General features: G+C 24.7%; 1 protein-coding gene across 3 annotated transcripts in view; it reads right to left on the bottom strand.

Moving 5' to 3' along the window:
• Positions 1-4,396: 4,396 nt before the first annotated feature.
• LOC129957426 (biogenesis of lysosome-related organelles complex 1 subunit 1-like) overlaps positions 4,397-15,500 on the bottom strand; it is a 35,500-nt gene continuing 24,396 nt past the window's right edge. For 2 of the 3 annotated variants that reach the window (XM_056069737.1, XM_056069736.1), the window contains exons 2-6: positions 14,035-14,097; positions 13,516-13,588; positions 12,195-12,327; positions 9,334-9,418; positions 4,397-4,558 (exon numbers count right to left, since the gene is read on the bottom strand). In XM_056069737.1, the coding sequence (XP_055925712.1) occupies positions 4,542-4,558; positions 9,334-9,418; positions 12,195-12,327; positions 13,516-13,588; positions 14,035-14,095 (369 nt within the window). In that variant the 5' untranslated portion in view covers positions 14,096-14,097 and the 3' untranslated portion in view covers positions 4,397-4,541. Of the gene's footprint in view, positions 4,559-9,333; positions 9,419-12,194; positions 12,328-13,515; positions 13,589-14,034; positions 14,098-14,353; positions 14,471-15,500 lie in introns of all 3 variants that reach the window. The other variant, XM_056069738.1, reaches the window with a different exon arrangement.

Here is a 15,500-nt window from a genome sequence, read left to right as displayed (position 1 = left end):
AATTAAAATGTGCCAAATGGGAAATTTTTAATTAAACAGTATCCCAATGACCCCAATCACCTTAAAACAATTCTGCAATAACAATAAAAATTACTTTTTACCAATATATTTTTTTAACAATACAAAAAAAAAAAAAAATTAATGCTATATTTATTGGTAGAACTATTCATGCAAAATTCCTCTTGATATTTTCCCAAGCACCCATTGCTGCCCTTTGGAACAGTCACATGAAACTCAGAAATAAGAAAGTTAAACTACATGATGCATTGTAGGATTAAATAAGGGACATTAATTTTTATAGTGAATAAATTCTTTATAAATCACAAAAAGCTTGTTTTTTTATTTATAATTTTTATAGCTAGAATTTGCCTTTACAATATTTATAGTACTAAAAAGAATAGATGGGCCTATTTTATTTTTTAAATAATTTATTTGGAAATAAACACATTTTAATTAATAATACAAGTCACTTTAATCTTGTAAATATTCTTAATGCACAGTTAATTACATCTGCGAATTTTAGCCCAAAGGATTTCTAATATACACATATTTCTATATATTACTGTTTATTTTGTCAAAAAGGGGAGGTGACAAGAAAAATGAAAGGAGGAGATGTTTAGATTTAGCAATAGGAGAAATTCAGCTTAATCACAGAATTAGGAGGTATAATAAGCACTTTTTGCATACAACCGGTTTTAGTGAAGTACAATTGTCAAGAAATGCTGTTGAAATGAACAGTACTACCTGTTGTATTCCTAAAATTAAGTTCTTTTTATAGGAAATGTTTTAATTACGGCACCAACAACAGCATGACAGAAAAAGCATAGAGAAAAATTGAAGTAAAAAGGTAAATATGATGCATTTAAACAGAAAAAAATGTCTTCAGATAAAGCAATATTGGAAGAAGGAAAATTTTAAAGAAGTTGCCACAAGCAATTCAAAAGGAATTGAAAAATAAAAGAAAGCACTCACTTAAGAAGGGTTGTTAATTTTCAATTTCTTAAAAGTGAAAAGTATCACATCAATGAATATACAAAAGTGTGAATGCATTATTAAAGGCACTGGCCAAAGCAAAGAGAGGTTTGCACTCAGTTCACCTCGTCATAAAATAGTACTTGTGAGAAAATTATTTAGCAGTGAATGTAGATGTAGATAAAAATTTGCAATGTTCTGAGAATTCATCACCCTTATCCTAAAATATTTGCTGTTTAAAATGTTAATGCATCAAAAATATTTTACAAAATATGATTAATAGGACTGGAAGATTATATAAAGAATTAAATTCCGTAATTTTTTTAAAAACACATTAATCGGCTTTTAACATAAAATATAATTTTTTTTTGCCATCATTTAAAGAATATTTTTTCATTTGGAACAATATGCTTGTGAGATAAGAAATTAGGGTACAATTAGAAATGAAAGAAATAGAAACAGTATATTGTAAAAAAGAAATGCTTAATATTTTTCATAGTATACTATAGCCTGGTTGGGGATTTTTCAGCTTTTTTAGTTGGGAAAATTCTGACTTGATGCAGAAATGAAAATTTTTTTTAATCACATTCCCTGAAGTCTTTTCGATTACTAAAATTTATACCACAATAGTTGAACAATAAAAAAATCATTGAAGTTAAAATGCATAAATATCTGGGTTGTTATTATTATTTTTTTTTTTTTTTTGCATAGCATTTTTTACTTATCATTATTTTTCTTTCATTTTCAAATTTCATGTGCATTAAAAGATATATTTTTAACTTAAAAGATATATTTTTAATTCCTGCAAGAGCAATTTCATACTTACAGGGTCTACTGAACATACATATTACATTGTGCATGTGTAGCAAGGAAGAAACAAAGTATTTAAACTGTTTAAAATATCTTCTTTAACATAACTGTATTATCTGTTTCTAACCTTCACAACCCATATAATGTAAATAAATATACTTTCTTATTCAAGCATGCACTGGTAACATGAAAATCACTGAGCACAGCTACTGAGTTCAGAGCAAATATTTTATACCAAATACAGGAAAAATTCATAGCTCCCAGATATGAATTCATCATGTTTGGAAATTGAATTGCATAAAAATGAAAAGTGTCAATAATCCCAGAATTCATTGTACAGGTTTATTAACCATATCTGGTTACCAATATCCACCACATTTCACATATGGATTGTACTTATCAAACATTTATGAAAACTATTAACATAACTTTCCTACCTGCTGGAGTCTGCTGAATATTAAATTACATCATACAAGTACATTAGGGAGAAAACAGTATTGATTAAAAAATAGTACTAAAAAGATTTCTCCCTTTATTAAATGAGAGGCATATTGTTTTTTCCTATCTTTCCCCTGAAGACTGAAAACTCTAAAAGAAAAAGTGATTAATTTATAGACATTTAAATATCACATGCAAAATTAAATTAATCAGAATTGTATGTAGATGCTAAAATAAGTTGAAAATTCTATTTTGTATGAGCATGAGCTATTCCTATTCTTTGCATAAATTTCAATGATGTTTCAAAGTCAGAAGTGAAAAGTATGCTACATACAGATATAAGAGTCCTGAAAATACTGCAGTTAAGTAAGGAAAAAGAATTATGAATTATTAATTGTGACCAATTTAAATTAAAAGCATCTTGGTCCTCTCTTCCTTTCTACAAAAATGTACTAATAGAAAGTTTTTAACAGTCAAAAGTAAAACTGCATAAAATTTGCCTTATTAAAATCTTTTATTGAAATTGTAAATCTACAGTTGAGATTCCATAAGTATGTAAAGTTAAGATAACTTCATATAAAATTTATAAATTTACATTTCCATAAGTAGTTATTAAATAAAACAAATATTAAGCATTTTATTTAGTAGACACATTAAATAAACATCCAATCACACAAAAAATTCATTTAACTTAATAAAGAGATTGGAATTTTCTCAGTAACAAATGATAAATATTAATTTTGGTAACATCAATAGAAATGCCAATAATAAAAATAAACATTTAAAGCAAATTTATAGGAAATGGAAAAGGAAACTTTAATAAATTTTTTATACTTTTATCATTTTATGTAAATTATAGTTTAACCTCAATGATGTTTTCAGTTGCCAGCAGAAATTCTTTTATTTAATCCAAAATTAAAAAAAGCTCAGTAAACTTCCTTATAAGAAAATACAAAATATTATAAGAAAAAGTAAATAAGTTATTTAAATTACAAATTTTAAAAAAATTCCAAAATTATTCAATTAATTTATACGAAATCACTTTTGACCATTATTTTAGAATGACATCATCATTCACATCTTTAAAAATATTCTACTTCATTAAAAAATTGTTTCTTTTGTTGCTACCATTATTATTTTGAAAATTGCTTATCCAATAATAAGTTCTTAAGCATTCTAAAAAAATTCATGACATTAAATTCCTTTATCCTATTTTACTTCTTTATAAGTTCCTGCACATTAAGAACAGTAAATCAGTGCAATGAAAAACACAAGATATTTTGCTTTCAAAATAAGATCAATCCCTTGTATTTTAAAAAGAAAGAAAGAAAAAACATTTTGTATTAAGTGATGCCTTATCACAAAAGTTATTTAATTATAAACTAAGCGATGTCTGACAGGTTTAGAGAAATGAGACATTTCATTTTCAGCATAATTTTCCACAAGTGATTCCACATTAAATGTATTTTCTTTTAAGTGAAAAATTTCTTTCTCTGAGGTAACAGTTATATTTAAATAATCAAATCAATTTTTTTTATTAAACTTAATACCTCCTTCAATCTTGCCTCAACATTTGTATCTTATTTCACATAATCATTTTCAATTAATATTAATTTAAAATGCACAAGAGTTATGACTGAAATTTTGTTAGGTACAGTTTTGCTAAGTTTCCATTGGTCCCTTATCAACAGTTGGGTTTATTTTTAATTGCAATTCAAGCACTAAATTCCTCATTTTATAAGGAAAAGTTTATCCACTTCATGAAATATGTTATTACATTCATAATAATATTGATATTTAATTTACTTATTAAGATAAATACTGTTTGTAAAATCCAACTTTATTATTTAAGGAGAAGAGAAGTCATTTAAATTTTTTTAATACATATATATATAATCTTCTACTTACAAGATAAACTAGCTTGCTATTGTATCTATAAAGATAAAAATTAATGATTTCATTGAAAAAAATTACTGTTACAGATATCTTTTTTTACATTTTTTTAAAGAGCTAATGCACTATTCATCTGCTATACTCAACTGAATGCGATTGTTTTAGCCTAAATAAATCAATAATGTGGTCAAGATTTTACTATATTTAAATATAGAATTTTTTAAAAATTTTCTCTTTATAAATACAATAAATTATTTATATAGTACATAGGATCTTACATAAGTTCGATTAATGACAAATCTTTTAATATATTGAACAATTCACATTTTCATATATATTCAAATTATATTTACATGAATATTACATAAGCTTTTCTCTCATGATATTTTCCCCACCTTCTCTCATAAAATGCTAGAGCAGAAAGAATTTCACGTTTCTTGTCCAACTAAAAAATAAATAAAATTTTAAATGATCATGTATCTCAATAATGCACAAAAGAAATGCAATCAAAAATATTACAATTTAGGAATATTGATATCCTATGACATGTTTATTGATCTTAGACCTAACTGAAAATAAGCCTTAGCATAACAGGAAGATATAATATAAGATACAATTCCTATGGATAACAGGAGGATTTTAATATAAATCTACTATTATAAATAAATATACAGTAAAGCACTATTTATATGTTTCATTTATACATTGTTTACATTTGCAGGTAATTTTATTACACTATGGAGAAACATTGTAAGGAGAAATTAATTAATTTACACACTTTTCCCCTTTCTAAAATTCACAAATTTTATGCCTCAAACATCATTTCTCCATTTTTTATTAAAGAAAAGAGGGAATGAACATTCTTGAGTATGGATTACTTACAATTAGACAAATTAATAGGAGGCAAATTACCCAGTATACAAACTATAACTTTATAATACAAACTATGATGAAGTTATTTCATTCTCTTTTAAAGATGCAATGCATTATATTTATATGGCGAGATACTAGAGGAAAAAAAAAAAAAAACATTTGATGAATTTAAATTGGACTCGTAATGTTGTATTTGATATTTTAAATATCATCAGGCAAGCTGATTGTCTAATATTTTTTAATTAAAATGAAGAATTAATTCTTTAGAATAAGAATTTCTTAAGAATTAAGAAATATATAACTGGAACACAAGATATGGAAAAGTATGATTTCTCTCCATCAATGAATGTTTATAAAATGCAATTATTATTTTGTATGCAATATATTAGTGCCACATAAAAAAAAACTTTGAAATTAGTACTTTTAATTGATTTGCATTAGTAATTTTAAATTTGTAATGTTTTTTAATTAAAATTGTGATCATATATTTTTAAATTTATAATTTTTTTACATTAGTCATTTAAGACATATAAATGGTGTTTTGTTATATCTACATTATATAAACAACAAAATAACCTTTCTAAATAAACATAAAAAATGTTTATTTATTAACTCAGATACTGAGCTTGTTTAGTAGATGTATTGATTGTAACATCACAGATACAATCACTACATCTACTAAAAAAGTGATCATATAAAGAAACATAATAACTTGAAAAACAAATCTTAGTAAAATTTTCATTCCTCAATATAGGTTGGTTGTTTCTTATAGATTTCAAGTTGCTGAAAAAGAATGTATCTGAAATAATTTTTTTACCATTCTCACATAAAAATTTTAGCAGAATTTACTTGGATAAATTTTATACATTCGATTAGAGAAAGAGCTGCTTGGATCAAGTTTACAAAATTATATCTTTAACAAAAGACCACTAATATATTCATTTTTTGAAATAGAAAATATTTTGCCTCCCCCCAAAAAAAAGAGGTGATTTATACTATTGTATTGTTATAAACAATTTGATGTCTGCTTTAAATTGACAATATAATTTGGAATTATACATCAGTTCGGTAATTGTATTCCAATGGCTCAAAAACTTACTCAAATATAAATGAAATACCCTACCATCTGTTTCAATAGCATATCCTTACTTAATAAAAAAAAATTTTATGAAGATATGATGCAAATATTCGATTTTATGAAGCAATAAGTGGGACATATGTGCAGACTTTAAAATAATTGCCATTCTTAATCCATGCAAAAATACTACTGTTCCCTATGTGAGTGGGACAGCAAGGCAAAATTGTTATATCAAAAATAGATGGGAGAATACAAACAATATATTGCAAGTAAAAAACATCCAAAATATTCCTCTAAAATATTATTGTCCAAGGTGCAAACAACATAAAAATATTTTTATGGATTTCATATTTTTTTTTATCGATTTTTATCATTTTTGAGATTAATTAATTTTTTATGAAATAATTCTGCAATGTTTTTAATACCTCAAATACTTCTAGCATAAATAACCATATTTAGTTTACTTCTCAGTGTTTAGGTGTGACAATTCCTTAGTTCATAAAATTAATTTTAAATCTGAAAAGAATGACTTGGATTAAGTAATTCCTTAATTTGCAAAGTTGTAAGTTTGCTTCAAATCTGTGTCATGTTTAAATATAATGCAGGTAAAAAGAATATCCGGCATTTTCCTCTAACTGATAAAAACAAAGTTATCCTCCACCTTTATGTACAAAGATGGTATTGGCAAAGAATTTGTTAAAATAATAAATATTAAAAAGTATGGTTGCAATTACTTGCAAACACAATTTTCATTACTTACAAAAAAAAAAAAAAAAAAAAAAAAAATCAGAACAATGATTGAACGTTTTAGAAAAAGCAACTTGTATTGTTTTTTTAATGTTGCAACACATAATAAACGAAATCCTAATTATAAAATAAATATTTAATGGCATATTCAAAGGTCTTAAAAATTTAGGATGTCATAGAATTTTTTTTTTTAAGTATGGGAACTATAAATGATAATCAGGATATTTCAGAAACAGAAGAACATTATTTAATCAAGTGTACAATATATTTAGAAATAACTTAGAATCTTAATAGGGAAACTACTGACTGTGTGTATAAGTAACAATTAAGGCATTGTTACATAAAATATGAAAATTTGAAAAAAAATTTATGAGTGTCATTTTTTTTTTCACAAAAGTTCTCTTAAATTTTTCTAAATGTTTATAAACATTGTCACAATAATTTATATTAGCTTTAATATTTGCAAGTGTTTATTTAACTTTTTTAATATAAAATGGCAAAATTAATATTAGGTGATGAAATATTTGTAATGTTACATTCTTTTTCACACACACTCTAATATAAAAATTAGCACTTACTTAAACATGGAATAGAAACCTTGCTTACCAGTGACATTAATGCATTATTTAAATAAAAATAAATGCAATTACTGATATTAATAGTTTTAAAAAATATAGTCATTAAATACTTTCAAAGAATTCAATGATTGTGGATTGTTTTAAATAAAAAGCTAAAACATGCCTTGAAAACAGTAATGTAATTGTAAGGCATTACCAGGGAAGGAATATTTGTCATATGCGACAGTTTTGGTGAGAAGAGAGCAGAAATGTAAATACATTGCTTTCAATTTTTTAAAGCCAGACAAATTATTTTCAATTTTTTTAAACCAGTTTTTTTCAACTGAATTCAATTTTCTAAAACCAATTTTTTTTTCTCTCTCTTTTTCATGGGGGGGAAAAAATGCCTTGTTGTAAAATTTTGTTACATCACTGTCTGAATGCATATAAATATTAAAATGCTTATTAAAACAAAAATAATATGATCACCATTTTTGGAGAATAATAATAGTGCAAACTTTGAAAAGGTACATAAGATACATAATCACTTCCAATGACTTGTTTGTAGCAGTATGGCCAAAACTTGCTCTTATGTCATTATACTTAATAAATCTTCTGACGACTTCTAACTTTCCTCACTTTTATTTATATTTATTTATTTTTCGTAAAGTAATCTGTTTCATAAGGTTGTTAAAGTTTCAAAGAACCATAAAAATGAAATTTAATAAACATATAAAAATGCAATATGTCAATAAACAAATGTTTCTAAAGCAGGCCATTTACAATCACTGTACACAAACACAGTGGTGGTACTCCCATTTTTTCACCCATTCATTTCGCTTAGTCATTTAAGATAACTCTAATAATTTCACTACAGCACCCTCAGTCAGCAAATTGCTAGAATGTTCATAAGTCCTACCTTCTACATATCTCAAGTCTCTTCCTCTGTATTCACATTCAGTGAACACATCATTCATAAAAGTAGTATTTAATATGGCTGAGGATTTTATATCTTCAAGGCAAAATGTTATCTTATTTAGAATTTAAATAATAGAAAAATACTGAATTTGAAATTTTGTGAAGTTGTGACGCATTTCATATTGCTAAATCAATGTCAGATGAAGTTACAGTAATTGCATTTTGAGAAAAGTAGGGGTGGGGTGCAACTTATACTCTGCGTATTTTCTGCAGGCAGTTCGTCACATTTTCTACTCCGTTATTGGTTGTCTGGTACCAATAATGCAGTAGAAAATGCAACCTTGAATCGCCTACAGAAAATACACAGACTATAATAGTTGTTACATTTATATGTTTGAATTTAAATAATAGGAAAAAGAATTTTTAAAAACACAAACTAATGAGTGTGTGTGCAATTTATCAGAATTATACACATACCTAATGAATTATCCTATTTTTTTGAAAATTAACATTGTTATAAAATTAGTTTGTACTTAATTCTTTTAATGCTCTATGATGAATATAAGGCTAAAAATTGTGGCTTTGAAAATTCAGTCTAAAAAAATACTAGACTGTTAAGGAAAAAAAATATATATATTAAAAAAAATTCTTTAATTTATACATAAGCATGCATTCAAAAATTTATAATGCCTTCTTATTATGTTGCTGAAATTAAATATTAAAATTTAATTGCAATATGAAAAGCAGAATCTACTGAGACATGTGCTTTTAAAATATTGCTTAAAAAATTTATGGAAATTATTTAATAAAATCTACAGATTATATATTGAATTACCAACATTTACTTAATGATATAAAAAGGGAGAAAAATAATTTTATGTTATACTACATAAACATGAAAATCTATAATTACCAGAGTATAGAGAAACAAACACAGCACAACTTTTGTAAAATTGATATAAAATATATATATATAAATGAAATTAAAGATTTATCAAATATATTTAAGATGCATATTAATATTGGAAATTGATAAATATTTGTCACCTTTATAAGCGTACTCTAATGCACTTGATATAGTATTCATATCATTTTCTATACTTCTAGCCCAATTCTCAACATCACCAATTTCCTGAAAAAAGATCAAATTTAAGGTATTCAAAATGTATATAATATTTATTTGGTGATAAGATTTCGCTATCTTTTTGCAAATAAAAACTAAATTTAAAACACATTTTAATTAAAATTGCCTTCCTCCTTTTCTATCCAGAATAATGGGAAATGCAATTTATAAAATAATAAATACAATAAAGTTTAAATTAAAATAAGTAATGATTTTTATTATTACAGCTATACGACTTAAATAATATAAATAATTGTTTACAAAAAAAACTATGCTGTACCATCTTAATATCGATTATATAAATGACTCTCCTTCAACAGTTATTTGCAGAGCTTTTAAATAGTATTAATTTAGTTATATCAATCATCTTTGATGAGCTACAACTTATCATAACAAATAAATGAATTATTTTGAATTATAATACTACAATAAATATAGTACAGTCCAACAATTTAGTTTTGTAAACAAATCAGCAAAATTATATGAAGAATAAAATTAGCAAAGTTAGCCAGGATGAGGTTTGCATTTACCATATCTTCTGAAAATGGAAGAGGAGAGAAGGCAATAATTGATGGCATATCTAGGAACTTTCAACTTTGAAATGAAATAAAAATGAGTAATATATGTAACTGTGGGTCTCCATCAAGGTTTTGAAAAATGCTTTTGAAATTAATCTCAAAAATGGAAAGAATTTATGGCAGATAATCATTGATAGCATATCTTGGAGTTACAATCTAGTTGTAAGTAAAAGTTGGCAAAATCACAACAATGTTTGGGGTGGCAATACTAGTTCTTTGGTATTGCCACTTATTTTAAACTAGTCTTGGGTTCCAAATTGGGTTCTTTTTTTTTTTAGAACTCCATGCTCAGGATTCTGACATTAAAGCCATGTTATTTTAAGTGTTTTAGTTATACTTATCATGTAAATGAACCTTTCTTCCATAACATCATAGCTATAACACTATTAAAAGAAAAAATATTCAATTCATTTATCTTTTAAATTTTGCAATATTGTAACTTTACTTTTTTGTAAACTACGAAAATATTAAGTAAAATCTTTCTATTTTAGTTTTCAACAATGGAAAAAATCATACAAATAATCTATTATTGGAAATCAAACAAAAAAAAAATTAAACTTTCAAAATTTAGCAAAAATTCACACAACTATTAAATTGGTATCATTAAAAAGGCAATTATAAAAATTTTGAAACAGTCAAAATTTTATCTTTGAAGAATAAAATTTTTCTAAGTTATCGTTGAAAAATACCAAATTTTGGTTTAATTTTTAGTTAAGATTCTAAATAAAAATTTCAAAATAATAATAATGATAATAATAATAACTCCAAGGTGCACATTACCACCCTTCAAAGAGTATAGTTGTCAAATTTGGTAGCTGTAGATCCAACAGCCTGGATTGTAGAACACCAATGCACATTCAACTTTATTAGTGGTATCGGTATGTTGATTATACTAATATAGATTTAGATTTTTTTAAAACCCAGAAAAATCAATATTAAAATCAACAAATAATGGCTCATGAAAATACTTTAAAAATGGAATATTTGTTCTTTTAAAAAATATTAAAACTTGCATATAAAAAACATTTTCACTGAAAAAGATATGTTTTTCAAAATAGTTTTATTATATGAGTAATTTGAAATTAAATTAAATATGTTAATAATAATATTACTTATGATAAAACTAGCTACTTTTCTGCTTAATTTTACATTTTATTTTAAATTTATTGTGATATCAAAAAATATCAAGTGGATACAAGCAATATATTTTATAATAATATATATATTGAATACTTTCTACAGATTACAAAGAAATAAATTAATGTAATTTATTGTTAAATAGTTTTCATTTCGTAATGAGCCTTATGAACGTATTTAACAAATTTTATGAATATTTTTAATCAGATTCACCATTCTTTTTAAGAGTGGGCGAATGTGGCAAGAAATTGTACAGAAGGAAAAAAGTTTGTCTGGAAAGAGCTGAAATTTGCATTTTGACAAATATATGTGTAAAATGGAATATTTTAAAGGAATTAGAAATTTATTTCTGTGTATACACTTTTTTTATCACATCAACTACAACCAAAAGTACTATTACAAAAATGTACAAAAAACATCTTTGATAACATTTAATCATTATTGTAACAATAATGTATTTACAATAGTACCTTTTATAAAAATACATTGTAAAATGTACTACAATAATATATTTTTAATCACTTTTTAAACCTTAAAATATTAATGCAAGTGTATACTGAATGCATTTTATAACAAACATAAATTATTTTATTATTACCAAAATTCTAATTATTAGATCCTGAAAATGTCCTGAAATTGTAGATTGACCCCACATGGTATTACTAAGAAAAAATTTGAAGTTAGGAAAAAAAGTTTATAGTTTCTTCTTTCATATATTTAAATATTTGTGTGCAAAAAAAAAAGTAGACACTTTTTGGATTTCCAGACTTCCTTAACAAATGTCAAGTAATTATTCCAGGACTGCAACTTTTATTCTTCTTTCCCCTTTAAAAATAAGATCATGAAACATAAAAAGCTCAAATAAGTTTTCAGATCCAAAGCCAGAGCTTTGGATCTGAAAACTTATTTGACTTATATTCATTTAAATTAATAACAGAATTATTTTCCAATATAAAAAATCTTCTGAAGTGAAATAATAAATTTTAAATTCAAATTGCATACAAAGCAATCACATTTAAAATGCTCAGAAAAAAATGGGGTAAAAAATTCAGCAATAAAATACAACTTACCTTCAAAACTTGGCTAAAATTCTCAACAAGTTGTAGCCATTGTGCTGTTTGTTTAGCAAAATTTGTGACATTGGCATGCAATTGCTTGGATTCATGATCTAATCTCTTTTGATTTAAGTATGCTTGGGCAACACTAAAAAAGAAAATGAAAACATTATTAGAAATGAATTAAAATATCTAAACATTGTTGTATGAATCAATCTTGGAAATATCCTTCTTCAAATACCATTATCAAAAACAAGACATAATATATAACTCATAATAAAAAGGTATTGTAAAAAAATATATACTAAAATTAAACATTGCATTAAACAAATAGAACTAAATTTTTTTTTAAAGTTGCAAATAATTACCAAATTTTGTGGGTTTATATAATTACCCACAGCAAAAAGAATATTTGATCAAGATATACATAAAGATGACTAGCTGAAATCTTTATAATTTAAAAAATAGCAAGTTTTAATTTTTCAATTTTTAATAATTCAATTTAATCTAGTAATTTATTTTTTCAACAGAACAAGTTTTAATCTCAGTAACTATTTGATTAAACATAACAGATTCCAACAGTACTGAGCATAGTTGGAATCTGAATAGTCAATATATATCTGGTTTATTCAAAGGTAGTTCAAGCAATCAGAAACTGTAAGTAATATTAAATAATGTAATATGTATTTCTTGTTACAGTTATGGTTGACATTTTTGTTGACAGTTGAATGTGAAAAGTATCTTTGTATGTATATAAAATAATCCAAATACAAGTAAAATTAATTGAAAATAAAATTATAAAAATTAATTTATCTGTATATGCTAAATATAATATGCAATCAGAAGAGAAACATTCTTAGTGTTTATTAAGCAAAAGCTAATAAACTCAAAAAAATTTTGAATATTAATATTTAACAATAAGCAAATGATAAAAATTATAATTTAATTGGTCTAATATAAATTAAGACCCTGTCTCCAAAGTTACACAAGTAATTAAAAAGGATTTAATATTATAAATATTTTTGATTTGAGATGAGATGGCATTATTACAAGAATCATATTAAACTTGTTTGGTTAGATTTTAGAAACATAGTATTGTCTCAACACAGATCATAACTCTTTTATTAATCATTAAGGAATTCAACTTTTATTGTCAAATTATTGTTCGAAAAAATAAACATGCTTGGTAATACCCAGTTCTTAAGTCTAACTACTTATTAAATATACCAATAAAAAATATCTAAATGCTAATGATTCAATAAGTAAACTGTATAACATTTAAATAAGTAAAATAAACTTCTATAATAGAATTCGAAGAGAAAAATTAGTTTTTTACCCAACATTCAAGTGATCAACTAAAGCTGATGTCAAAGTGCTAGCAGCAACAACAGCTTCTTTTCTCTTTTTTTCTGATAAAGAAAGGAAGAAAATATATTAGAAAAAAAGAAATTTTGTTCAGAATCAAAATTTTGTACTTGTTATAAAATGTATTTATATAAGAATCATCACAAAATTTAATAACTGACAGAGTATTGTAATAATAAAACAGATCTAAAACCACAAATCTACAAATTTGATTTGAATTAAATTTCTGAATTTAAAATTACATTTGAATGATATGACAAAAAATTATTATATTCAAATTAGATATAAAAATTCAAGGTATTTGTATATTAATAATATGACAATGATTCATTACCAATGGCATTTTAGTCCATTACTTAGCTGAAGTCTATTGACAGAACAAAAGCTTACCAACAGCATGAAGTTAAACTAAAAATTTGGTAACAGCATGTGGTTAGTACACAAAGATTAAATTCAGATATTAATTTGAAACATGAATAAAAATACTTACCTAATTCTTCTCGTTTTGCTGCCTGCTTACTTTGATGTTCTTTTACTATACTTGACAACATCTCTGAAAAATAAAATTGGTGAAATGTAAACACTTAACATTAATATTTGTACAAAAATTCTGTTTGTTGAAAGTAGCTTATAAAGCACTATTAAATCCTTCAAATATTTTTAAAACAAATAATTTTTGCTTGTGCACAATAGCAGGTATAAATGTTTTAGAAAATTTAAAAGAATGACTAAAAATCTCACTTATGTTGCATCTTTGCAGAAATTATAAAGTATGCATACTTCCTTATTATAATGACCTTCAGACTTACTTGGCACACTTAGAATGATGGCAAGGTTGCAGCTATAAGCCTTATTATAAGTTGGAGAGATTTCACCACTAACTTTATAAATATTTTGGTTGCTTGGTAATTGAATTTCAGAGTCCACTATAATAAGGAAGTGTCAAATAAATATTACTTAATTACTATATATCTAATATTAATATTCAAATGTCCATGCAAAAAAAGCTGAGTATATACTTCTTAAAAATTGTATTTTAACTGATGTTAACTTTTAAAAAAATGAATTTATGTGATAATTTTGCTGTGTTTGAAAACTGTCTGTGGAATCATCACAAAAAAATGAAATGCCTGTTGATCAAAATGAAATTATAGTCTCTACAATTTCTTCCAAAACATATATGGATAGTCAAATAATAATAAATTGCATTATATGAAAAAAAGAAAACTACTATATAAAATAATTAACAAAATTCAATGAAGTAATAGACAAAAGAGACAAAAAAAAAGTTCTCATAAAACTGTAAATTAACTGAATGAACAGGAAAAGGAATTTATAGCTTTATAATAATAAGAGAAAGTTACTTATTCTAATCAAGCTAGCTGGTTGTTGGAAGTTGGAGCATAAATGCAGACCAACTCAATCAGAAAAATTACCTCATCATATTGAAAGATTTCTACCTTATGTAATACCTCAGGCACTCTAAACAACAGAACTGTTGGACTTCCCATTTATTATAAGTTTCTTTACTAAATATGATAAACCTGGTGGCATTAGAACAATCAATACAAAAACTGCAGCATCAACTTTTACACCAATGGAAGGATATGTTTTTAAAAGAACAGTTTTTAAAAATCATATCATAGTTACAATATAACCACAGTAAAATTTTACTTTTCCAAAATGGATCATGAGAAAAGAATTGAATATGTTAAAATCAAACATAAAAATCAAAAAAACTCTAGGATAATTTTCATTCAGTGACAAAAGTAGATTTAATATTTTAAGGCATGATGGTCAATGGTATATTTAATGCAACCTTGATTTCACATAGCTATGCCAAAATATAATTCTCAATATCATGCATTGGCATAAACAAATTTTTTGTTAAAAGCTGCACATCCATAAAAATGAGGTAGGAAATTAAGGTTTAATGATGAAATAAAGGAGTAAATG

Source organism: Argiope bruennichi, chromosome 11 (genome assembly GCF_947563725.1).
Source record: "Argiope bruennichi chromosome 11, qqArgBrue1.1, whole genome shotgun sequence".
In the NCBI taxonomy this organism is placed as follows: Eukaryota; Metazoa; Arthropoda; class Arachnida; order Araneae; family Araneidae; genus Argiope; species Argiope bruennichi.
Note: the sequence above shows the minus strand (reverse complement) of the source record. Positions and strands in the feature narration are given on the sequence as shown.